We start from the raw sequence: 27952 nt of genomic DNA, 5'->3' as shown, positions 1-27952 counted from the left end.
AATTAATGTGTAAATAATAATTAGACGAATGTGTGATAATAAATAGACGAACGTGTAGCTAATAAATAAGACAATTTTTTAGTAATAAATATACGAACGCGAAGCTAATAAGTAGACGAATGTGTAAGTAATAAATAGACGAACGCGTAGCTAGCTAGTAAATTAATGTGTAAATAATAATTAGACGAATGTGTGATACTAAATAGACGAGCATGTAGCTAGCTAGTAAATTAATGTGTAAATAATAATTAGACGAATGTGTGATAATAAATAGACGAACGTGTAGCCTAGCTAGTAAATTAATGTGTAAATAATGATTAGACGAATGTGTGATAATAAATAGACGAACGTGTAGCCTAGCTAGTAAATTAATGTGTAAATAATAATTAGACGAATGTGTAGCTAGCTAGTAAATTAATGTGTAAATAATAATTAGACGAACGTGTAGCCTAGCTAGTAAATTAATGTGTAAATAATAAATAGACGAACGTGTAGCTAGTTAGTAAATTAATGTCTAAATAATAATTAGACGAATGTGTGATAATAATAAATAGACGAACGTGTGGGTAATGATTAGAGGAATGTGTCGCAGGCGGGGGTCTGGGCGCGACGTCGTTCCAGGCGAAGCCGGCGGCGCCCGCGTTCGGCGCGCTCGGCGGCTCGCTGTTCCAGCAGCCGCAGCAACAGAACACGTTCAAGACAGGTACTTATACTATACTTTTTTTTTCTATTCGACTCTATGGAAAACGAGCAAGTGGGTCTCCTGATGATAAGAGATCACCACCGCCCATAAACACCTGCAACACTAGGGGTATTACAGATGCGTTGCCAACCTAGAGGCCTAAGATGGGATACCTCAATTGCCAGTAATTTCACCGGCTGTCTTACTCTCCACGCCGAAACACAACAGTGCAAGCACTGCTGCTTCTCGGCAGGATTAGCGAGCAAGATGGTGGTAGCAATCCGGGCGGACCTTGCACAAGGTCCTACCACCTGCAGAACATGAAATAGGTGCTGGATGGCATCATTATGACGTGAAGTCACATGCAGGATGTTTTTAAAACAAAACTACAACACTGCAGTGATGTTAATGAACGAGTCTTTAATTTAGTGGTGATATAAATTTAAAATACCATGTGAATACAATATTTTACCGGGTAATCTAATTGTAAAAAAAACTATTAGTTTTTACTTACATAAATAAATTTCACGTGTACACTCGGGGCAATATAAGTCTCGAATCTGATCTGATAAAGTTGTTTTTTTTTTTGTAAATTTGAATGATACAGAGAAAATGACACTTTATACCACTTTCAAAAGATTTAAAATTTTCAAAAGTTCTATTTCTAACAATATGTACAGTCACGTCTAAAAATATGTATACAAAAACAAGGTTGCATAAATATGTAGTCATACATTGTATCAAAAATATTTATCTATTACTGACACCAAAAAATTGTATTCATTTCAGTATTTTCAGTATTATGTAATCACAAAATGCTTCAGAAAGTTGCATACTTAAATAAATTCCATTTAAATGTGTCCACCTTGTAGGCAAAAATAAGTATACATGAATGGGTTCCATATACATATAACCACACCAATTTGGCAAATATTTGTATACGCCGTTTGATTCATAAATATGTAAACACGATTTGATATTTTGATTCCTTTTGAAGAATTACTGTTTTGTTAAGATTACATGTCTGTCTCTTTCGTAACCTGCATGCGGGCAGGGACATACATACTACGATTCCATACTCCATTAAAATAATATTATATACTGGTGACCCGTTCCGGCACAACACGGTTACGGTATACATAGACACCGTGAATCACACTATTTATTTGTGAAAACCGCATCAAAATCCGTTGTGTAGTTTGAAAGATCTAAGCGTACAGACAAAAAAAGCGACTTTGTTTTATACTATGGAGTGATGAATTGAAAGTAACTCTGTCTGTTCCGGTATCACGTCGAAACCGACTGGTTTTGACTGTCAAGGGGCTGAACATAGGGTACTTAGTTTTTATCTCCAAAAGCAACCCTTAAGGGGAGAAAATGGGGGATGAACTGACTGGAGTGAGCTGGATGAAATTTGGTATGGATATATTTAATTTTTTATACACCATCAAGATCACCAAATACTTGGAAACGTCCAGAGTGGTCATTAATATCGACTAAGCCAAAGCCATCAAGTTGTTCGGGTCATCCACTAACAATTAACAATATAATTAAAATAAAAACAAAAAAATGCTTAGTGCACCTTTCTGAGAATGACCCTAAACTGAAATACTCAATATTTACAAGTCAATTCAATCTAAGGACTGTCAAGTGCGTCATAGAATAATCGTGAGATAGACGTATGCAGTGACAAGTCCGCACTGTTTTCGTGAATTGTCAAATCAGTTAAATATACAACTTACGATTCTATGCCAGTCAGACAAGGTTTGTTGTTGCAGTCTGGATACATATTTATGAATCAAACGGCGTATACAAATATTTGCCAAATTGGTGTGGTTATATGTATATGGAACCCATTCATGTATACTTATTTTTGCCTACAAGGTGGACACATTTAAATGGAATTTATTTAAGTATGCAACTTTCTGAAGCATTTTGTGATTACATAATACTGAAACAGTTTAATGAATACAATTTTTTGGTGTCAGTAATAGATACATATTTATGATGAAAATGTGTGGCTACATATTTTTCAAATTTTTTTGTGTATACATACTTTTAGACGTGACTGTACTAGTATTATCACTTTGAACCCCAGGAGGATATATATTATTTATTTATTTATAATTTCACAAAACTTAAATCTATCCTTACAGGTAAATATGCCCAATGCGATAGACAAGTCAGATAATCTTGAAATAGCTAGCCACACAATTTGTCACTACTTTACATAATAAATTATTCAATTTAATCAATAAAATGTCATTAAAAATATATATATGTATGTATTTTTGACAGGGTTGGAAGGCGGCCTCGGCGGCGGCATATTTGGCAACACTGGAGGCCTGGGAGCTCCACAGCAGACTTTCGGAGCCAACAATAGCTTCATGCCAAGGTTAGAAAAAAAAACAAGTAATTTTTTTTATGACTCGTTTTTATAATTTATTCAATCAGGTGTTACTTTGCGGAGGTCCATATCAATGAGCTGTAAACAGTTACTTTGCTCACCCGCGAACTTATGATAGCTACATCTATGCAAGAACACAAAAGTCAAAGTTTTTTATTTGCATAAAATGGGGCACCATCAGCCAAATATGTGGTCTACCACCCTAAAGTTGATAATCGTTTGCATGTAATAAAACATTAATGCCAATAGACGTGTCTGTCAACTTGAAAGTTCGACTTTAGCGACATATTCATTTGATAGGAACTTGTTTAAAAATTGATAGACCACTTATTTGGCTGATGGTACAATGTGGTTCTTAGTATATTAAGTAGTCGCACACATTTTGGCAATTATTGGCACACAAACAGGCTAAGTGCTACACTAGGCAGAGCATGCTTTACAAAACAAATACTAACCATGTCATACTCAGTAGAGAAAAAAAATACAAAAAGAAAAATAGTAGATTGTACAAAAAAAGAGCCGAGGCGGTACGGCGAGGGGGGATAGACCCCGAGGGGAAAATGGGTTTAATGCTCGAGTTTTACACTCTGCTTTTCACTTCGATTGAGAGGAAATTAAGTAGCAACAATGGAAAAAATTGTTCACTTACTAAGTACCTTTTATTTTTTATGCATTGCTATATTATTATACATTTTTAGTTTTACATAAAGTAAAAATTATTAAAAAATATATAGAAACTTTTCTACCTTGGTCTTTAGACGAAGATTTTATTTCATGCGCTAGAGCATAAAAAGTAATTGTGTGTCGCCTAGATCCTGCATAAATACCAACTTTACGAGCATGAGAAGTGAAAAGAAATTAAAATACCCAGTCATAACATTCGTCGGAAGGACAAATCCAACCATATATCACCACCCACCCGGGTTCTGCCTTTTCGCAGAATTATTGTTTGCCAAATGTTTCATTTCCCAACTCTCAATTTTCCCCGAAACAATAGTATATTGTACAACATGAGCATAAAACGAGCCATTTTACCCAAGACGTTCATATAGCCACCCGAGCCGGTACAGCAAGGGTGGATAGACAAGTCGAGGGGAAAATGGGTTTAATGCTCGAGTTTTACACTCTGCTTTCACTTCGATGGCGAGGAAATGAAATAGCAACAGTGGAAACAATTGATCACTTACTATGTACCTTTTATTGTTCACGCATTACTATTATAATTACTTATATTTTTTTAGTTTTATTGATCCATTTTGATTAATTTTATTGATTTTTAGTTTTATGTAAATTAAAATTATTAAAAAATATATGTAGAAACTTTCTTGTTTGTGGCTGTTTACACCTAATTGCCTTGGTCTTAGACGAAGATTTTACTTTATGCACTAGTGCATAAAAAGTCATTTTATGTCGCCTAGACCCAGCATAAACACGAACTTTACGAGCATGAGAAGTGTAAAAACGTTTTTCGTGTATTTTCTAATACTTTTAAAGAGCACAGTAGGTTAGGTTTGTTTTATGAAAGTTCCGAAAAAAATATTGTGTCACAGAAAATCGTGAGTAGGCAAATGAAACATTTGAGAAAAGGCAGAGAACCATCACCACCACCTCACTACACTGACGCGTTTCGTTCTCAACCAGAGCTCATCTTCAGAGCAATCATCATCATCGGCCTACAGCAGTCCACTGTTCGACATAGGCCTCTTCCATGGCGCGCCACAACACTGTCTTCAGCCCCTCGCATCCATCCGCCGCCAGCGACCCTCTTAAGGTCGTCTCCGTCCACCGTGCCTCAGAGCAATCGGCTGTACTGCAACACATACAAACTTATAATTTAGTAGGAGGATAGGAAAGGCCAATGTCCAACAGCGGACGTCCTACAGCTAATATGATGAGCAGGATTTACAATTGAGTATTGTTACAGCGGAGGCCTGTCCGGCGCGACTCAGAACAACGTGCACGAACAGATATTGTCGCTGGTCGCGCGGCCCTACGGAGACTCGCCTCTGTTCAAGGGATTGGTTCCTGAAAACTGTAAGTGTATTTGGATGTTAAGTTATGTACAGTCACCAGCATTAATATCTGCCACAGCGGAGCGTGCAAAAATATCTGACACGTCCTTCCGACCCTAGGAATAGAGTCGTATCAGATATTTATGCACGCTTGTTGTGTCAGATATTGGTGCTTGTGACTGTACTTAATCACCCTACATATCTGTAAAATTGGGACCCTTAAGTTTTCTAGGATGGTCCATATTATATTTTGTTATCGATAGTAGATATAAATAATGTAGCTCAATGCTGTAGATTTTTTTTTCACTGTCCGTTTTTTTTTGTATGTAATAATAAATTGGAACTTTATTTTCGCAAACCACACGTTTGGTGAGATTAATAGCTTTTGTGCGTTGGTCTGTTTGATTAAAAATAAAGAGGTCGGACTGACAGCTGTCCGTTGTCAAATGTCGCCATACAACGACACGTACACACGCGCACACGTACTAACACACGTACGTACGTATGGCGACATTTGACAACTAACAGCTGTCAATCCAACCTCTTTTTAACCCCCGACGCAAAAGGGGTGTTATAAGTTTGACCGCTATGTGCGTCTGCTGTCTGTCTGTCCGTCTGTCTGTCTGTGTGTCTGTCTGTGGCACCGTAGCTCTTCAACGGGTGGACCGATATGAATGCGGTTTTTTTAATTTGAAATCTGATTTTCTAGCGATGGTACTTAGACATGTTTCATCAAAATCGGTTCAGCCGTTTTTGAGATTTGAACTTTTTAATCAAACAGACCGAGGCACAGCGCTTTTGGCCTCGCCTCGCTCGGGTGGCAACCCACCTCGGCCCCGTATTCACTATCGTTATTGTCGCAGCTAATCCGGCCGAAGACGCGTTGAAGCCGACGAACCCGGCGGCCATAGGGGCCGTGCTGGCCGGTGACTCGTACCGGGTCACGTCGCCCTCCACCAGGCTGAAGCTGCTGCCCCGGCCGCCTGATCATCCGCAGGTATACTAGTACCGTTAATAAACATTAATACGTCTGTTAGGGGCTGCTTCACCATCCATTGATTAGTGTTAACTGACGGTTAAATGTGATGCCGTCTCTATTTGTTTTGTTCGAATAGACGGAGATGGCATCTCATTTAACCGTCAGTTAACACTAATCAATGGATGGTGAAACAGCCCCTATAGAATATAAAAGAGTATCACGAATTATTGGAGAAGACATATTACCTTATATATTAAGAAGTGTCCTATCAGACGACATTTTTAATTTTCATTCAATTTTTATGGAATAATCGAGTAAAACTAACAAAAATGCAACGATGCCAGCTCAGCAGGTATAAACGCTCTTAAGGCGCACTGACATTTATCTGTCGTGTTGTTGTGATGCGGCTTTAGGGGTAAGACACGCCGTTGACATGTAGTCCGTCTCGCATTAAATTCCGTGCCTGATTCGTTCCTATTACGATCATAGCATGTTACGGTATAAATTCAAATTCAAAAACATTTATTTGTAAGAATACAGTGAATGATGAGGTTGTAATTTTCGTCAATATTATTTTATCTATCTACATTTTATTAACATTTTGTTAATTTTATTATCTATCTACATTTTATTAATTCATAAGGCATTTAATTATTCACTAGATTATTATTATATTATGTCATTTAATTACTATTTGAAAAATTACAAATTCTAATGATTTAAATAATCCTTAACACTATAAAAACATTCCTCCATTACCCATTATGTTAATTTACATTTAAACATGTTTCCCGACAGAGTCTTTAAATATTGTGGCAAATGATTAAAAAATATTATACTCATATTAAATATATTTCTCCTATACAATATCCTTGCGACAAAGAGACTTGCACAAAAGAGACATAACATGTGCCCGTGTCCTCCTCGGTATGACTTCGTATAGCGGGTGGAGAACTTTAACGTCGATCACTTCAAACTCTTTGGCTTTTCGGCGTCTATACCTTAAAATTATATATTTTTGTATTCAGAAATCTCTGTTCGACGGCCTAGAAGAGTACGACGCGAGTTTAGAAGACCAGCTGTCGCTCAAACCGAGCCGGAAGCGGCTCGTGCTGCGCCCCAAGAATAGCGACAACGAGCCGGAGCGCCCCAACAACAGGTGAGCGTGAGCCGCCCAACGAACAGACCCATGGGGTCCCACAGAACACTGCTTTAGGGTCTTCCCACATATCGTCACTACTTTAAAAAAAAACTCGTAGCTCAAAATAGATAATTTTTCTTAGTGAACTTTATAGACATTACATCAAGGTTAAATTTTGTTGACATATTGATTTTAGATACGAGATTTTTTCAAAGTAGTGACGATAAATCGACGCGCAGTCGAGTTTTTGAGCCGGTGAGTGTACGGCGCTGTCTGGACCCTCACTTTCCAGTCGTCTATTGGGAGCGTGCGAAGTACTAGGTGGGGGCAATGAAATCTATCGCAGCGCTCATGGTGGCCAAAAGTAGAAATAGTTCTGGCTCTGTCATCTGTCATACTTATATGAATCTGTCATTAACATAGCAATTTCTATGGACTTTAACTACCTAATTTTAGTAATAGATGTTTGTGTTATGATGCGAGCTTGAATTATTGAACACTGTCCCTGTTTTGTTCTTAATTCCTCTACATCTCGGACATGTCCAGAAACAATTTTCCTTATGAAACGGTTTGTGGTTGAAATTTTATATTGAGTGATACTTACACAAAACCGGTCTTCAAAATGATACTCATTATATAAGATGATGATATAAGAACAGTTATATAATGTTACTATTATTCAAAGAAACCAACAAGATAGCTTTATCTTTTCGTTTTACAGTAAAAGTACAACTAAACATGAAGTAAACAAACCCTGACATAACGAAAATAAAACACACTTTTTGAATCAATTTTACTTACCTCATTTAATTTAAATGACCGAAAATGAATTCACAACCTTTTGACCACTCAAATCACGGTATCACAGTAATTTTGTATTATAAATTATTAGGTTTGATTTTGGTCACAATGTCGCGATGAAATTTCAAAACGTCAGAGCATCAGAGCCAAAAAAGTTGCGGACGCTAGGTGGCGCTGATGTCGTGCACAGAGCCAATAATACATGTTTTCCGACTACACGCTCCCTTCACCTATAAAGAACCTCATATTTCAGCCCTTGAGGCGACTCAAAACCAAAAAAACTTGCTCGCAGAAGCATGAGAAATGAAAAACTTATTATGTCCAGGTCCTTGGAAGAGCAAATGCCACAGAGGGACGTACCCACGCAGACGGAGAAAGAGACGCCCAATGATGCCGTCTCTAAAGACGACAACGATGGCAGGAGGAGCTTGAACAACAACAACAGTAAGTAATAGTTATATGTGTCACATGGGAGCAAAACGAAGTATTTACGGCGAGGGTGGTACATTGAATCAAACATGTAGCGAAGGATTCTGTTTGTGACACTTCTATATCTATAAAAAGCACTTTATATTTTTTTAACTATATTAAAATGAAACACGGGTTTAAGGGCTTACAACGTTTGACAGAAGAGGAAGATTTTGCCAGGCAACAAAACTAATTATGTTTTATACAGATTCTACAATGGAATCCTGAGCATAGCGAGGGATTCTAAAGTAGAATTCTGAGCGTAACAAGGGATTCAAGTGGTAACGCCCAAGATGAAAATAATTTTTCACACCTCTCCTTCAGAAAAGTAACTTTTCCTCCCTGACGAGAGGGAGCAAAGTGCAACTTTTCTGTTCAAGGCTTTTTTAAGTGTTTTATTGAAAATGCCATTTTTTAAAGTTGATAATTGGAAAGCCACGTCATTTTCTATGCTGGTTATTCTTTAATAATATTTAGATTATATTTTTTTCAAGTTTCTTAATGCTCGGTGTGAAAAGTTGTATGAGCGACTCGGGAGCAAAATTATTTTCATCTTGGGCGCTAACACTTGAATCCCTCATTACGCTCAGGATTCTATTGTAGAATCCTTCGCTACATTCTGGATTCAATGTACACCCTCGCCGTAAATACACCATTTTGCTCCCTTGTGACACAAATAACTATGTCGCTTGCATACGCCTTATTTTATTTAAATTTAATGTTTATTATTTTACAGACGCGGAAAATAGTTCGGAAAAGCATGGCAGTTGGTAAGTGTATAAAAGTTTTAAGTACCTGAGCTACCGAGCTTCGCTTGGGCTAATTCTCGAAAACCTACATAGCAAATTTCATCAAAATCATTAGTGCTGTTTCCGAGATTCGCGAAATAAATAAATAGAAAGAAAGAAAAAAAAACCACAACAACAACACAATTTTTTAACAAATATACAAGAATTGCTTGTTTAATGGTAAAAGATATTATTATGATTGTTTTTTTTTTCGAGTGTATTTTTTATTTCAACTCCAAATTTGTTACTTTTACGGGTATCCCGTGAAACCATACAGATTATAGTGCTGCTGCTTAAGTAGCATAGTAGAAATAAGCAACCTGAGGGATGTATGCATAGGAAAAAATCTTGTCTAGATTCCTGTCCAGCAGTGGTGTAGGGGTTATAGCACGCAGCACGGATTGCTGAGGACCTGGGTTCGATTCCCAGCGCTGGTCTCTTTTTCTGGTTTTTCTGTGCATCCATGTCTCAGTTTGTATTTTCGAAAAGATATTATTTTACTTTCATTATGTAAGTACAGAAACGTACAGTAACGTATTCACGTACCAGAGTGGAACCTATGTGCTACTAATGTCATGTTGACATCCCACACATCTGCCAAAGTAATCATAGCGAAATTGGTTATGAAGAGGTTCCACCCTGGTACAGTCGCCATCAGATCATCTGGTACAGAGCCATTGGAGCGGCCAAGGTGGTCAAAGATATCGGAACGCGCTCTCTATTATTAAGGTATAAGAGTTTATGTTTCGATATTTTTTATCACCTTGGCCGGTCCGAGATATCTGATGGCGACTGTACGTCTTTCTTCTCTTTCTTTTTTTTCTTTTCCTTCTTTCTTTTCTTTCTTTCTTTTATATCCAAAAACATGTAGCTGTTGCCCGCGACTCGGCCCGCGTACAATTCGTTTATCACTGTACCGCGGGAACTATGCAATTTTCCGGGATACAATCTATCCTATGTCCTCCCCATGTAAAATAGGAACCTTCCTTTCAGGTTGAGCTCCTCTAAGCTGCCTTGGAGCGACAAGGACAAACAAGCCGATGACGCGCCGCCCTCCCGCCTCTATCCTGATTTGGGTGAGTGTATCATTCATCATATGAGCTGTAAAGTAGGACGTCCACTGTCGGACTAGCCCTCCCCCACAGACCTCCAGTTGCTTCGGTTGGCAGCGGCCTGCATCCACCGTGAACCCGCAGCTTTAACCAGGTCATCCGTCCATCTCGTTGGTGGACGTCCTACGCTGCGCTTGCCGATCCGTTTTCTCCATTCGAGAAGAGAGAGTTCATAAGTATTATCATAACTAGCTTTTGCCCGCGGCTCCGCCCGCGTGGTATTCGGTTATCGCGCGCTGTTCCCTCGGGAACTGTGCATTTTTTCGGGATAAAAAGTAGCCTATGTCACTATCGGGCCCATAAACTATCTCTTTGCCAAAAATCACGTCGATCCATCTCTCCGTTACGGCGTGAAAGACGGACAAACATACACACAAACACACACTTTCGCAATTATAATATTAGTATGGATGTATGTAGACGACCGGATGGCCTAGTGGTTAGAGAACCTGACTACGAAGCTTGAGGTCCCGGGTTCGATTCCCGTGTCGGGGCAGATATTTGTATGAAAAATACGAATGTTTGTTCTCGGGTCTTGGGTGTTTACTATGTATTTAAGTATGTATCTATCTATATAATTATATTTATCCGTTGCTTAGTACCCATAACACACGCTTTGCTAAGCTTACTTTGGGACTAGGTCAATTGGTGTGAATTGTCCCGTGATATTTATTTATTTATTTATGTACGTGGGTATGTATGTCCATTTCTTTGGTTTTCGCTGCAGCCCTAAAGAGCTAGATGGATTTTAACATATCAGGTTCGTCATTGGATTCGTCATAACTGTCGGAGTGACATAGGTTATGTTATGTTTCAAAATGGCGTCTGCGTATTTTGTATTGTAACAATATGGGTATCAAATGAAAGCTAATAATTAGCCCATTCTAAATATGGGTTTATAATACTTTAAGGGGCTGTTTCACCATCCATTGATTAGTGTTGACTGACGGTTAAATATGATGCCGTCTCCGTCTATTCGAACAAAACAAATAGAGACGGCATCACATTTAACCGCCAGTTAACGTTAATCAATGGATGGTGAAACAGCCCCCAATTTACCATTTTTTGTTATCACACCACCGGCTGAAATTCCTTACTTCTTTCTATTGTAAAAGGAAGTCTAGAAGACGTCGCTCTGATGTGATTGCCGCCTATTGCTTACCTTGTGAATATACTCTACTGTCAGTTTTCTGCATTGCTTACTACAGTTTTATATATGACGTTGATTTAAATAATTATTTTATTGTACAGTGTTGTATGAGCTATGTTTAACAAATAATTTTGTTTTAAATGAACTAAAATAATTTCCTTGCTCACCCGCGACCTTAAGATAGCGACTGTAACTTGGTAAGAGCTTAGGTACTATCAACGCGCGTGACTTTAAACTGTTATGAGCAGAACTTGGTAGCATTTATAAATAGATTTACATAAAATTGCACCAGCCGCTTAGGCTATCGGCGGCAATCTGCTCTTTATAGTCAATCTAACCTACCAGGTGGTCAACCACCTGCCAGCTACAGGTTCCTACAGTACACCATGCATGGAGCACAACCGTACACCATGCTACCAGTTTTTAGACACTAACAACTGGTAGCATGGTTTACGGTTGTGTCACTCTGAAGTTGAGCTCTGGTTGAGTTCGAAACGCGTCAGTGTAGTGTGATAGATGGGTTTGTGTGATTTGTGTGTGTTCTTACAGTGTGGAGGTGGAGGGACTGCATGAACACGCATATTTTGCATAAGCTTAGCTATCGTAAGGTCGCGGGTGAGCAAGGAAATTATTTTAGTTCATTGATATGGACCTCCGCAAAGTGACGCCTGCCTGATTCAATAAATAATTATGTTTTATTTCAGATAAAGAAATACCTACCCAGTTGCCAGAAAGGCGTTCTAGTTGGTGAGTGTGGTTTTTGTTTTACAGTTCCTTATCTCCAGACAGAAGAAGTTGAGCTTGGGTTGGTCTATGGGTTCAGCGCGCGTCTTGATTCGAGGAAGACCCGAGTTCGGTTCTCGGCCCCAGCGTTTCTTCTTTGTTTTGGGTCAATCAATTGTTGCCATGGTAACGTCTCCTGAGTCACTTATTAATAACCTAACCGTAAAAATTGAATTTTTAATACAAGCTTTTTTTGCTGACTGTACTTTTTGTTGACTGTACTTGCATTGTCACCCAAAATTCATTTGCATATCAAATTTCAAGTCGATGCTATTAACCGTTGATGAGTTCCGTCCTGCTTAACTCTACACATACACACGCGCTCTTCATACGTGCTACATAAGTATTCCAAATTTCAAGTCAATCTGACTACTGGAAGTTAGTCAAATTGCAAGATTTGATTAGTGACAGACAGACAACGGGACAGGTGAAACTAAACAAAAGCGTGTAAAAGTTTGATTTCATGGGGTACAAATCCACTAGAAGTTAGTTGTGACAGTTTTAAGGCGATTCCTTCATAGCTCATCTCCTAAGCATCACTAAATAGTTGATCACGCGTAAACTATTCGATCTGGTAGTTACAATTGAAATTTCGGGATTTTACAAAATTCCCCTGGGAATTCGCAATATTTATATCGCGGTCTTCATTGAGGTTGTGTTATGAACAGTTGTACAAAATTTCAAGACTCTAAACCCAGCGGTCGAAATTTCAAGATTTTATCCTTATCCCGTGGGAATATCGGAATAAAAAGTAGCCTATGTGTTATTCCAGACGTCCAGCTACCTACATACCAAATTTCATGAGCATGACTAAGCTCAGAGGTTGTTATTTTAAGATTTTATCCCTATCCCGTAGGAATATCGGGATAAAATGTATCATATTTTTTAAATTCAGGTTAAAAACTAACTTTCTGCCAAGTTTCATCCAAATCCGTCCAGCCGATTCAGCGTGAAGAACTATCAAACATACTCACTCACAAACTTTCGCATTTTTTTTTATTAGTAAGATTAGATTTAGTTAGAGATTACAGTTAGTTATTTAGTTAGGATAGATTTTTTTATACACTTGTTTTTACCAGGTTGAGTACAAAGCCGTTGCGCCATCCCCCTCTCGCAGCCGAGACGTCAGCGGAGAACTCGGTGCGCGAACTAGGCGTGCGGAGCGAGAGGCACGACAAAGAAAACATCGACAGTCTCTCAGGTCAGTCCAACGGCCGACATTCACAGCGTTGTTAATAAAAACTAAGCCTTCTTGAAGGCTCCTTGAAGGCCCGATGCTAAAAAACATGATTCATAAACGTCTGTTAGCGCTAATCAGTCGATCAAGGCTCTGCTAAAGTTAGAGGACCGTGGACCATCCTTTATCTCCCTGCTAAGTCACAAAATGGCCGCCACAAGTTTGAACAGCTGACTTTGACAAGAGCAAAAAACCATACCGAAGATATTTTTAGTGAAGGGGGGAGGGTTACGCAAAGATTAAAAAAAAAACCAGGAAAATTTATTTTCAGGAATTTTTATTTAAAAATCCTCTAAATTAGGTATTTATTACTGCTACTTTACTACTTTACTAACAATAAATATGAAATAAAACTTGTTGTATCATGTTTTAGAATGACATTGAGAGATACATGCGAACGTAGTACGTTTTTCGCCTGCAGTAGAAACAAGAGTATAGCGTTACCACTTTATTGCCAGCGAGTCACGCACCTTTTCCTCCCCCTCCAGAGATCCTGTTCCCCCCCTGCCCCCGCCCTGGAGAGCTCACGTTCTGTTGCCACCGTTGGGGCAAACAGCCGCAGTGCTCCAGCTGCGAGAAGATCGCGCATCAGATCAATGGCGTCTATGGTTACCTGTCAATGTTACCAACCATTCTCCTCCAAGGCTGAGTTTCAACCAGAGATGTGTGAGGGTGTGTGGCGGGGAATGTGTTTTAGTGAACCAATAGAAACGCTTCAATGGGGAATGGATGAAACACAATTAAAACACTTACTGCAGTCTTAAAATCTATTACCAAAAAAAGAGCGTATCTCCACGGCACTTACGTCCTTTTGTTGAGAAGCGCAGTTTTTCGGCAATAACTCAAAAACGGTATCCCGTAAAAGTAACAAATTTGGAGTTGAAATAAAAAATAAAAAAAGAATCCAAAAAACCAATTATAACGGTATATCCGATCATGTTGAAACCAATTTTCGTTGAAAGTATTTATTAAGCGTTACCTTTACATATTTTTTGCAAGTTTGGGAGCGATTATTTCCGGAAATCTTCACTTAATCAAAATAGTACATTGTGTCTTAAGGGTGGTAAATAAGGAATTACGAACGAGAGTCTATTAGAAGCCCGAAGTCGAAGACTGAGGGCTTTAATGAGTCTATGTTCGTTATTCTAGTACCGCCCGTGCGACATACAATGTTTTTCATCACATTTGCGAGTGAAATTGTATATTTGTAAAATAAAAACTAATATTTTTTTAAATTTGCCGATACCGCTGACTGTGCTCTTTCTGTTACGTGTTAATTGTAATTTAACTACAAAACTAAATAGTGGCTTTGACAAGACATCTGTACCCCAAATTTCATTGATATACATCTTGTAGTTTTCGAGTAAAATGCCTGTGACATACCGACTGACGGACAGACAGACAGACAGACGGACTTGACGAAACTATAAGGGTTCCGTTTTTGAGATTTTGGCTCCGGAACCATAAAAATGTAAGAGTTTTCTTTACCGACAAATTACGACAGTCCGGCTGGTTACGGGTTGTATGCAACCAGAGATGTGCTGTGCGAGGCTAGCTAAATGAAGCGTGTCTACGAGTATTGGTTTATAAAGAACACATTCCTCGGACCACATCCTCGCACATCTTTGCTGGAAACGTGGCTTTACCCTATAATTTATTGAATCATTCGTTACTTTGCGGAGGTCTATATCAATGCACTAAAACATTTCTGTACGGTACCCGGCGATAAAGCTTGCACATCGGTATTTGGTAAGAGTCATCGTGTTTATATAGTTACGTTTTATATCAAATAAACACTGCACCTTTATGGATTTAATTAGTTTACGTCAAATTAATGACATGTAAACTTCGGATATCCATGGAGAGCTGTTGCAACTTCTAGAAAATGGATAGCTCCCTCTTTTTCCTAAAGATGCCATCGTAAAATATATAGTTTTGGGGGGTTTCAACAACTCTTTTATTATATATTTTCATCTAAATACGTCCGTACTGTATTGCACCTGTACAACGAGTGACAAACGTCACATAAGTAATGTGTGACAACGCTCTACGAAGCCGAAATAAGCCGAGTCTCTTTCCAAAGACCGATGTGCAATCTTTAACGCGGTACTGTAATTACTAATTACTTAGCTTACCCGCGACCTTACGACAGCTGATAGACGCAGCTGCAAATGTCCGCCTCCACACTGAAAGAACACACACATCACACAAACCCATCTATCACTACCACACTACACTGACGCCTTTCGAACCCAACGAGAGTTCATCCTCAGAACAACAGAACCAGATAGCATGGAAACGCGTCAGCGTAGTGTGTGGGTGATAGATGGGTTTGTGTGATTTGTGTTTGTTCTTACAGTGTGGAAGTGGTGGAACTGGTTCTCTATCGTTTGCCCGAATTTCATATGCCCGAATGTATCGTTTTCTAGAATTGTCATGTGCCATAAAGTAATTTATTTCTGAAATAGTAATTTCTTCAGAGTTGATATTAAACTAACTTAACATAACCTACTGCATTCTATAAGATGACCGCACGGTTCTATATATTTTTTATGGCAAACGTTGGTATGGCAAGTGAAATTCGGGCAAATGAAATTCGAGCAAGTAAAGGTAAACGGGTGGAACTGCATGAACATATTTGTTGTTTAGAGGTAGCTATCGTAAGGTCACGGGTGAGCAAAAGAATTGTATCTGTCGAAGTTAACGGGAATCAACAAAAACACGTTATATTAACTTATCCCTGCTTGTTGTAGTGTCGGAGGAAGACAACCCCTCGCGGGGGCCGAGCCCCCCGCCGCACCCCGCCGGGGTCAAGCTGACACGACCCGGTTATTACACCATACCGTCGCTGGAGGAGATGACTGGTGAGTGTCATTTATTAATGGGTAGTATTTAAACGCACATGAAAAAACTGGCCAAGAGCGTGTCGGACACGCCCGAAATAGGGTTCCGTAGCCATTACGAAAAAGTTAAGTAATATTTTCTAAGGATTTCGTATTTTGTACGGAATATTTACTCTTAAACTTTTAATAATTCTCAGGAAAACTTAACCGTTATAGTTTTCCTTGTAAGTTTGATATACTTACTACCATCCTGAATTTTTTCAAATTTTTCCATCCACCGGTTTTGATTTTAAAAGGGGAGGGGGACGCTCAATTTTAATTAAAATTTGCTCTTTAAAGTTAAATATTTTGCAAACAAATCACTGAATCAAAAAATCGTTATAGAAGACCTATCTAACGATACCCTACACTACAAGATTGGATGAGAAAAAAAACCTTTTTTTAAATTTTATTGTACCTTTTGTCGGCTTAGTTTACATATATATTCGTGCAAAATTACAGTTTTCTAGCATTGATAGTCCCTTAGTCTTTTTGTGTCGGGGGTTAAAAACTAACTTGAAAACCGTAAAAACTAGTAAAAAGTAAATAAAAAAAGTAATTTTTCTAAAGTCTGATAGCGTACAACAAACGTATTACTTTAAAAATTGGAATAGTTCCAAACTCTTTAAAAAAACCGCATTCAAATCGGTCCACCCGTTAAAGAGCTACGGTGCCACAGACAGACACACAGCGGTCAAACTTATAACACCGTCGTTTTGCGTCGGGGGTTAAAAAGAAAGACTAAAAACACAAGTGCAGTGATGTACCTGCATCAGCTCTAAGAGCTGCTTGTGTATTATTCCAGTAATAATAATAATAATGGTAGCCGTAATTACCCCAAATTTCTGCCGTATAACTACCACGCTCGTGGTTGTATCGTATCAGCGGAACACATCGGAACGTAAAAGCAGCCGCGTGTCTCCGGCATAGTGTGGTCATACCCTAAAACAAAATCAGAGCAATGGTATTGTCCGCAGCCTACATGCGGGCGGACGGGTCGTGCGTGGTGCCGCACTTGACGATAGGGCGCCGTAACTATGGCAACGTGTTCTACGACTGCGAGGTCGACGTGGCCGGCCTGGATCTGGACGCGCTGGGTGAGTGACACAGTCCACAGTACAATGTTTTAGACTAATGAGGGCTATCGTTTCTTGTCTCACTAGATGGCGTACTGTTGCGTGAGGTTTTTAAGTGTGGCTTTCAAAGTCTGTTGTTACGGGCGTGAAAACAAAGTTTAGATTAAAATCATATTTAATACACCTTAAAACCGTACCATAAAAATATCGAGCATGCCACAGTGTTGCATAGTCCCCGTTTTGTTCGGAAAAAAGGGAAAACAAAGGTTTCCGAAAGACAAAAATGTCTCATAACACAGACATTAAATGCCCCGGAACGCATATTTGCCATAATTAATTTCAGGTAATGCAAAATATTCACAAAACTATTCTAATTATAAATAAACCCGCGTAGCTCACCCAAAAACTATGAGATTTGACATTTCGGAGACCTCACGCTACACTAGCGCCTCTAGCGGCGAATTCATACGCGATAGCCCTCATTCGTAACCCTTCTTCTGGGAGCAACGCGACTCGGCGGCTGCTGCAACACGCGCACTGCCCCTCGAAACTCGATTTCAGACGTGAGTTATCACTACGTTATCATTTACAATGACTTTAAACAGGTAGAAAATTATTTTCATAGTTTTTTTTTGTGGTCGGTTAATTTTAAACCTCATAGTTCTTATGTTATATGTAGCCAGGTATAGTCTGTTTTGGCAGCCTACCATAACCCAGGGATTCTTAGCACCCCTTGTCCGGCCGTGACCACAGCCGCTGCCTTGACTGGGAATAGCCGGACCGCTGGGATCATAGGAGGTTTCAAGCCTACATCTACCACGCTGGCCAGACGTCTTGGTAGAGGGTTTTATCTCGCGTTTTCCTTCGCTCGCTCGTTGTCCGGTTATACTGCCGGACACTCACTCGTCAGAGCCTCGTTGGTTATCTAGCAGGGGGAACCACGGTAGCAGTTTTGCCGCCGCCACCATCCGGCGCGGGCAGGTGAGGTTGCCGATTGGGACGGTTAGATGTTGTTACCGTTCTCCCCTTTCCCCCCAGATGATTGAGATGGTCTGATGATATAAAGAGTTACGCCGGACCGTACTGGCTCAGGAAGACGGAGAATAGGACGGAGTGGAGGAGATCAGGAGAGGGTTACATCCAGCAGTGGATAGATGAAGTCTGAAAAAGAAGAGAAGAAAGAAGAAGAATTTTAAACTTAAACGTGGTTTATTAATTTGTTGTCAGTGCACTTCCTGAACAAGGAGGTGATAGTGTACCCGGAGGACGCGGACAAGCCGCCGGTCGGCGCCGCCCTCAACCGGCGCGCCGTCGTCACGCTCGACCGCATCTGGCCGCGGGACAAGACTGAGAAGGGGCCCATCACGGACCCGGACAGGTGGGGGTAAAGACGGACGAGCGGCATCTCGTTATTCCCACCTGTTACCACCAATTTTTAGCAGTGGTAACAGCTGGGAATTTTTTCCCCATCTGTTACCACTAAAGTACTCGGTGGTAACTACTGGGAAAGAAAAATCTCAATAGTTACCACCAATTACTTTAGTGGTAACAGATAGGAAAAATATTAGCGATAAGATAAAATAACTCCATAAATATTGAATGGAATAGAAACTTTTTTTAATATGTTGACAATAAACTGCTGAAAATTAAAATTAATGTTGTGGTAACTAATTGGATTTGTTCCCCAGCTCATGCCCACTTAAGAAATTGGTGGTAACTACTCGGGAAAAAAAATCCCAGTTGTTTCCACCAATTAGTTTAGTGGTAACAGATGGGAATTTTTATTCCCATTAGTTACCAGTGGTAACAGGTGGGTAAAAAATTCTCACCTGTTACCACTGATATCAAATTGGTGGTAACAGGTGGGAATTACCAGCGGCGTCTTGTTGACGGTTCACTTGTTTGACAACTTTCTTCTACGTTCCACTAAACGCCCGCAAGGATATCACGCACTTGTGACTCTTATGGTGTCGCAGGTGTCCATTGGCGACGGTATTTTACCATCAGGCGATCCGTTTGCTCGTTTGCCCCGCTATACCATAAAATAAACCATATACATCCTAACCTAAAGCGTGAGGTCACCGTAGATGACGTCACTGTTGACAACCGCGTGTATTGGTGGATCAGAGTGGGCTTTCACCATGACTGATGAGCGAGATGCCATCAGAACTTACAGCCTTATTCATAAAAAGTTAGAGCCTCCTTGAATGCTCCTTGAAGAGCCGATGCTAAAAGACATGACTCATAAACGTCTGTTAGCGCTAATCAGTCGATCAAGGCTCTGCTTAAGTTAGAGGACCGTAGACCCTCCTTTATCTTCCTGCTAAGTCACAAAATGGCCGCCACAAGTTTGAACAGCTGACTTTGACAAGAGCAAAAAACCATACCGAGGATATTTTTAGTGAAGGGTGCAGTTACGCAAAGATTAAAAAAAAACCAGGAAAATTTATTTTCAGGAATTTGTATTTAAAAATCCTCTAAAATTACTGCTACTTTACTACTTTACTAACAATAAATATGAGAAAAAAAAATTTGGATGATTAACATAATTACGGCTTTTTGCACTTAAACATAAACATGCGGATCGGAAATGGCGGGAAAAACAAACATCTCGCTTTTTATTTTTTTTCCTGCTAATTTGCTGTCACTGCTGTCAATTTTTTTTTAGCTATCGATGAGGCCATTTTTTGTCTTTGATTTGTCAAGATGGCCAACATAACGCGTCTAATCCGTCTATCAGCAGCTCAACAGCTAGCAGACTGCTAGCAAGCGTTTATGAATCATACTTCTTGACAACCGTCTAACAAGCTTAATCAGTCTGCTAAGTAACAGACCGATCAAACCTCAATTAAGGATTTTTTATGAATAAGGCTGTTAATCATTTTCTATTTTTTTCCGAATCAATCTCTCATTCGTTTTGTCAAAGCAACTATAAATTCTTTTCCAGGTTACTAACGATGGACTATGAGGGCAAACTGCGGCGCGTTTGCGACAAGCACGACACCAAGTTTATCGAATACCGGCCGCAGACCGGCAGCTGGGTGTTCCGGGTAAGCGGGGCCGTGTTGGCTGGCGTAATAGTAGATTATGCAAAAGTAGTGTAAGAGGTCAAAAAAGGCGAGTGCCGTGGGTTACGGTGTGAGCGTAGCGAATATCTTAAAGGAAGAAGAGAATACATTTATTTGCCAAAATTTAGCACATCAAAAAAAAATTACAATTGAAAAAATAAGGCAACCTTACACAATCTTATATTATAGTAAATAGGAAGAAAGAAAAGAAACATTGTTCCGAAAGAAGCAAAAAGGGCCTCACTCAGCGTGTACCCACGGCAAGCCGCATACAACTTTGCATACAATACTATTAAATAAAATAGAAAATTAGAAAAAAAAGTAAACTTTCTTTTTCTTATACTTTTGGTTGTTCAGGTGGAGCACTTTAGCAAATACGGTCTGACGGACTCTGATGACGAAGACGAGCCGACTCCGGCGGTGCTCAAGCGGCAGCTGGTCAGTCAGTCGCTGCAGAAGAACGCCGCGCCAGGTAACACTAATAACTAGCTTTTACCCGCAACTTTGTACGCATAAAGCATTAGGGCCTCCGCGAAGCTGCGTGGGTTCGAGGCAAGTCGTGCTGTTCAAGGGTAGGAAAACAGGGGATGAGTGACTGTTCAGTCACCGATTGTACTGTCACCAGCATTAATATCTGCCACAGGGGAGCGTGCAAAAATATCTGACACGTCCTTCCGGCCCTAGAAATAGAGTCGTATCAGATATTTATGCACGCTTGTTGTGTCAGATATTGGTGCTGGTGACTACTGTATGACCAGGCATAACTTTTTACAGAGTTGTCCGATTTTGATAATGCTTTTTTTATTGAATAGGATAAGTATACCTTGACGGTGGTCTTAAATATTTTTTTTTTTAAAATGTACTTACCCCAGTACAAAATCTTTAACATTTTTAACAAAATAAATAAATCGCCGAAAAAACTGGAAGAGCCAAAAATAAGAGAGGAGGAGTGATAGAAGCCTATCGGGTAGACGACTGTACGTCCACTCCTGATGGCTAGTGCTGAGGCACCGACTTCAAACTGGTACCTAGATTCAGGTTAAATAGGAGAGAAAGGAGAAAAAGGTTTATTATTTTTTCTTTTTAGTTTTTTCGGTGGTTTATTTTTTATTATACGAAGCTATTCACGCTTGCCCTGCTGCTATATTCTATAGAAATGACTGACATCCGACACGAAACGTATCCGATACCCGACAAGTGGCGACGGGCTCTAATAGGACAGCTACACTCACCCTTCTCGCGCAGCGTTGCTCTATTAGGATGAGGTGGAAGGAACACGTTTGGAGTTAGCGGAGGCCCTTCGTTCTAGCACTTTATTTAGATATCCCTAAAGAAAATAGGGGCCACGTGAGAAAACTAAACTACTGCAATAAATATGTATAAATAAATAATAAATACTTAATGGGCTAGTGTCATGAAAAATATGTGTAATGGGCTAGTGTCATGATCATGAAAATATACCCGTGTGGTGTCGGGTTGGAATTACACTTCTCCATTTCTTGCGTGGATGTCGTAAGAGGCGACGGAGGATATAGGTTAAGGTATACCGTAGGCGACAGGCTAGCAACCGTCACTATAGTACCATTTTTGTTAAACTTAAAACCTAAAATTGCTAAAAGTGGCTCCGAAGCGGTAACGTTTCGTGTGCTCTGCCTACCCCATTTGGGAATACAGGCGTGATATTTGTGTTGTGTTTGTGTGTGTGTCTCATGAAAAATATGTATAACAGGCTAGTGTCATAAAAAATATGTATAATGGGCTAGTGTCATAAAAAATATGTATAACGGGCTAGTGTCATGAAAAATTCCAATTAGTTTGTCACAGATTATCAGAAAATATTGGCGTTTCATAATCTTATCTGATCGATAACGGACTAAATATAATATTATTACTGTCTCCCATGAATCTACCTAATTCTGACGCGTTTCAAACTCAAGTGTTCATCCTCAAAGCTACCAAAGCCCGAACACAATCCAAATAAACTGTCTACGACTTTCGTTAATTTTACTTACAGTTCAAATCCCGCCGGTGTCGCTGCCCGGCCTCGGGGGCCTCAGCAGCCTGAGCGGGGGTCTCGGGGGCCTCAGCGGGGGCCTGGCCAGCCTCGGCGGCCCCGCGTTCGGGCTCGCCGAGGACAGTCTGTTCGCTATGCAGCAGACGTCGCTCAATTTGCTGAACGGCGCTGGGAAAGGTTTGTTTTATTACGTTTATAAAATAAAATTGTGAATTCAATATTTCGTAAAAAGACAATTAAAAAGTTCGATTTGTGACTTCTTCCAAATTTATATATTTTTTACTCTTTTACAATATTTTTAGCTTACAAGCTATTATTTAATAAAAACGCACAATTTTTGATAACAGATTTTAATTCAAATTACGAATTTTACAATAATCGCAAAAAAACAACAAGGAACAAAGACTAATTTTTATAACGTAATAAACACGATAGAACACACAAATAAATCAATAAAACAGAAAAGCAACTCAAGATAGCTCACAAATCACGGAGACAAAGACGATGCTTCCACGCCGGTAGTCGAGGAAAAAGTGGCGCTGCGCGGCGAGCGGCGAGTATTTAAAAACTAGTCACGTGACGTCACTTGTTTACCGCTTCTATCTACATCTACTCTGACAATATATTATTTTGAAGTTTTAATGCGTTGGGTGTAGTTTTTATCTTTTTAGGCTGCATAAAGTAAGTTTTGCGTTACCAATACACAATAATAAAAAACCACTTTGTGTTTGTTTCCATTCAGTGCTGCGACACAGTTCATACTATTGCAGCTGCCTACGATCTAATTATTTTAAAACATGTATGTTCAATTAAAAATCAAGATTGGTTTTTTGGAATCTTTTTCTATTTTATTATTTCAATTCCAAATTTTTACTTTTACGGTCATCCCGTAAAACCTAAATTGAAAATACAAACTGAATATATAGATGCACAGAAAAACCAGAAAAATAAGACCAGCACTGGGAATCGGACCCAGGTCCTCGGCATTCCGTGCCACGTGCTATACCGCTACACCACTGCTGGACAACGGTACAGACACGAATTTCCCCTATGCACCACATATCTCAGCTTGTTTGTTTCTTATTTAGCCACTTAAGCAGTGACGCTAGCGATTTTTAAACAATCTTTCAAAATCTTTGAAAAATCTTCGAAACTTTAAATACTTTTGGCCTGGGGCGTATTTTCATGTCAAGAACTGGTCCCAAATGAGCAAAAACTGCTGTATATAAAACAAAGTCTAAATGAAAACCCTGTCATCTCATTTTAAGTGAATATAATGCTCTTTTATGAGTAATAATAAATATTCTCTAAACCTAAACTGCCGGTCTTACGAACAGCGTTGATCTGCCTTTGGGACCATCATTTATTTATTTAGCTTACTGAACTAGCTCTTTGTTTATGATTGAAAAGTCTTTATCGTTCCAGCTTTTGATATGGACACTACCGAGGACAACGGCGAATCACAGAGCCTGTATCAAGACACTAGCAGAGGTAAGGCGCTGCGCGTGCAAAACCACTGAAGAGCATATTGTAAATACCGCGTATCTGCGTTTTCACGATTTTACAGGAGGCAGAAAAAACTTAATATCTCCGTTTAACTATATTTGGCTGACTGAACTATGTAGCTACCGTTAAATGTGCTTACTTTACTTTTTAGGGTTCCGTAGTCAACTAGGAACCTTTATAGTTTCGCCATGGCTGTCCGTCTGTCTGTCTGTCCGCGGCTAAGCAGTCACGCCGACAAAGTGGTAAAATAAAAAAAACCTTTTTTTTTTTCAGGTTTCGGAGTGAAGAGTCCCACGGCGGAGCTGGCGCGTCTAGAGAACAGGCAGAGCCATCACGTGCAGTTAATGAAAGCCTCCATATATGCTGATAATGGTATGGTCTTTGTATACAAAACTACAAACGAATACTTTGCCCACCCGCGATTTTGCTCTAGCAACGTCTATGCAAGAAATGTTTTTTTTTATTCGACTGGATGGCAAATGTGTTTAAGGTAATAATAAATCTATGCATAATTTCTTCTTGCATGAGGCGTTCTGACGAAAAGTTTAAAAATGGAACGTATTTTTTATTATGCAACGCTAGGCAAACAAACCCTAAATGTTTATTGGACAAATTTTATCCTGAACAATAATCCTATAGATTCGTATGATAAAAAAACGAGTTTTTATTTTTAAGTTGGTTCGACCTATGTTTCTTGGAGAAAGTTGTTCAGTTTAATAATTATAATAACAGTAAATAATAATAATAATCGACTAACACTATACAATACAATACAACAATACAATAACTCTTTATTGCACACCAATACAGTAAACAGTACAGAGAAAACAAGTATATACATAGAGATTTTCTAAGGTAAGCAATAGGCGGCCTTATCGCTTCAGAGCGATCTCTTCCAGGCAACCTACTATATTGCACTATATTGTAAGATGAATACTAGATAACAAAGAATATGGTTTTTGTGATACGCAATAAAGTCTTTTTATTTTATTTATTTACTAAAGTTTACCCGCGGCTTCGCACACGTACACTATTCGATGTGGTAGTTACATTTGAAATTCCGGGATTTTACAAAATTCCCCTAGGAAATCCCATAAATTTACATCGTGATCTTCATTAAGGTGCTTTTAAGAACAACTGTACAAAATTTCATGACTCTAATCCCAGCGGTTGTTATTTCAAGATTTAATCCCCATCCCGTGGGAGTATCGAGATTAAAAGTAGCCTATGTGTTATTCCAGATGTCCAGCTATCTACGTACCAATTTTCATCCAAATCCGTTCAGCCGTTTTAGCGTGAAGCAGTTACAAACACACACACACAAACTTTCGCATTTATAATATGTAGGATTTTTATTTTTTAAGTAACACTATCACCTGTTTAAGTAAAGTATCATCGTTTGGTACAGTCAAGTGCAAAAATACCTAATAAATTAGTTACCTACTACGGCCTTAATAAGAGTCTGTGGTACTTATTAGTTATTTACACAGATATAGATTACACTAGATTACGCAAATGCATCTACTTCGCGAGTCCGAACCCCGACCAAACGTCGAGGTTGGCCCCATACAAAGACTGACCACTAATTGACTAATCATGACTAGTGACTGACTCGAGCCCCACTGCGCGGGCGGGCGGCGCATTTGAATCGATTTTGCGCGGACATCGGAGAATTCACATCGATTATTCGCTTTTGAGACGTCACAGTATATACAAAAAAGTAACACGGTTGGTTTTCATACAGATTAAGGTGTTTGCGTTATCTAGTGTAATCTATATCTGTGGTTATTTTTGAAACTTTGAATAAGTTCTTATTTTTACACTTGACTGTCCACCTCACTCGATAACGGAGTAATTGTATATTTTTTAGGAATATAGCCACAAACTCTTTATATTATTATTATTATTATATTATATGAGTATGGTGGATTTCCATCGCTAACTTTCTTTTTTTTTCAATTGATTTCAGACATGGACCTGGACGACGGCACTTCCACGTCGACGGGGGACCAGCAGGTGCCGGGGAGCGTGTTTCGTCTCGCTCCCACGCGGGGTCGACGCGCCGCCCTCGCAGAGAGGGGGGCGCCAAGGTGCACATTACTGACCACCCTTTGGGGTACGTTGGTGGCCCTATTACCTATTGCTGAATTAATTTGAGGGCCAGTTTTTTTTTATAATTATTTTTGACGTTTTGCTTTTATGTTGTGCGTGAAGATTCTGATCCGCACTGGACCCGCAGGCCTTCTTATTCTGGGACGCGTTTAGGCTAGTGACAACATTGTATACACATGGTAAATGTAAATGTAATGGTGTATTTGACCATGTGTTACTGTACGGACAGCGGAGGCGGTCCGGCGCGGCACGGCGGTGGTGCCGGTTGTAATATTGGATTTTAGTGGGTTTCAAGCTTCTATCTTTCTCTGTCTCGCCCTCTCTTTATTTTATTATTTGCTTCTCTATCGTTTGCCCGAATTTAATATGCCCGAATGTATATTTTCTAAAATTTTAATTTGCCATAAAGTAATTTATTTCTGAAATAGTAATTGCTTCAGAGTTGATATTAAACTACTGCATTCTATATGATGACATTTAAAAAAATCCTGAAAACAGCATATATTTTATGGCAAACGTTGGTATGGCAAGTGAAATTCGGGCAAATGAAATTCGGGTTAACCGGTATTATTTATTTGCAGACTTGCCGATGCGGCCGCTGATCGTGCACCCTGATAAGTTAGTGTTAAAGTATCACAGGAAAGTGCTTCCTTTCAAGATGACCACGGCAGGTACGTACACTTCTTTTATTTATTTATTTGTATAAGTAACAAGTGGTCTAAGTAGCAATTCGTATAAATTTGTCTAAAAAGTTTCCCTAATATCTAAAGTCTCCGTTCGTCCATTTCCGGGTATCGTAATAGGGGTCCTTAAAACACGAGTGTGGGTTTATGAAACGAGGCGTAGCCGAGTTTCACAATAGGGTCACATGAGTGTTTTAAGGCCTAATTACGTACAGTTGCATACAATATTTTATCTATAACCATATATTAAATCCTCTATCATGTGTTTGGCGAACCATGGAGAATGACCTGCATTAACGAGAACTAGGTAGGTATGTCTGCCCCACGAGCTGCGCCCGCGACGACCTGCTGCTGCAGGACGCATTTTGAACGCATAATTGAGGATTTACTATATGTGTGTGAGTGTGTGTAGTGTTTACTCGTGACTTAACTAAGATTACCTCCCAAGTTCATTATACCGTCTGTGTCTGTAGGGCGGCTGCAGGCGTCGTGCCTGGCGGACCTGTGCGTGGCGCGCGCGCGGCACGCCCGCGTGGGGTGGGGGCCCGCCGGGACCATGGCCTATGTCACCACTTTCGACGCCATCGCCGACCTGCCCAAAGGTGGGATTGTTATATGGCTTTCGCGTAACTGTTCCCCTTGTCCTTTTTCTTGTTAATTTTCTCAAAAGTAGCCGTTAAAGTTGACATTATTCTTTACATTTAAATAGGAGAAGTGCATAGTTTATAGTCAGCGAATAATTAAATTGCAGGATCGCTAGACTCGACAAGAATGTCGCATACGAATTCCATTATTGCCGAGTCTCAAACTTTAAAATAACAGTGGCCATGGTAATAAGTTGGCACAAGTCGTATATGTCAAACTCAAATGGCCGGTATCAGATATTTTGTTGGAATCCCGGACTTTTTTATTGTGTCTGAAACAGTTTGTGGTGTTTTCGGAGGAAAAATACACCTGCAGTTTTTTCTAAATTATACAATACAATAGAATGACTCTTTATTGTATACCAGAAATAGTAAGCGATACAGAAATTAGGTATGTACATTACATA

At 39.5% G+C, this 27952-nt stretch overlaps 1 protein-coding gene across 1 annotated transcript in view; it reads left to right on the top strand.

Moving 5' to 3' along the window:
* LOC141444490 (nuclear pore complex protein Nup98-Nup96-like) overlaps positions 1–27952 on the top strand; it is an 81150-nt gene that overhangs the window by 21668 nt on the left and 31530 nt on the right. The window contains 21 exon segments of the mRNA XM_074110040.1: positions 593–703; positions 2981–3077; positions 5014–5123; positions 5965–6098; positions 7109–7239; positions 8348–8466; positions 9227–9260; positions 10272–10354; positions 12245–12287; positions 13403–13524; positions 16314–16424; positions 17420–17539; positions 18746–18896; positions 20466–20568; positions 20944–21058; positions 22601–22777; positions 24026–24091; positions 24380–24478; positions 26076–26222; positions 26800–26889; positions 27375–27503. Of these exon segments, the coding sequence (XP_073966141.1) occupies positions 593–703; positions 2981–3077; positions 5014–5123; positions 5965–6098; positions 7109–7239; positions 8348–8466; positions 9227–9260; positions 10272–10354; positions 12245–12287; positions 13403–13524; positions 16314–16424; positions 17420–17539; positions 18746–18896; positions 20466–20568; positions 20944–21058; positions 22601–22777; positions 24026–24091; positions 24380–24478; positions 26076–26222; positions 26800–26889; positions 27375–27503 (2292 nt within the window).

The sequence above is a fragment of the Choristoneura fumiferana genome, chromosome 30, assembly GCF_025370935.1.
Source record: "Choristoneura fumiferana chromosome 30, NRCan_CFum_1, whole genome shotgun sequence".
Taxonomy (NCBI): Eukaryota; Metazoa; Arthropoda; class Insecta; order Lepidoptera; family Tortricidae; genus Choristoneura; species Choristoneura fumiferana.
Note: the sequence above shows the minus strand (reverse complement) of the source record. Positions and strands in the feature narration are given on the sequence as shown.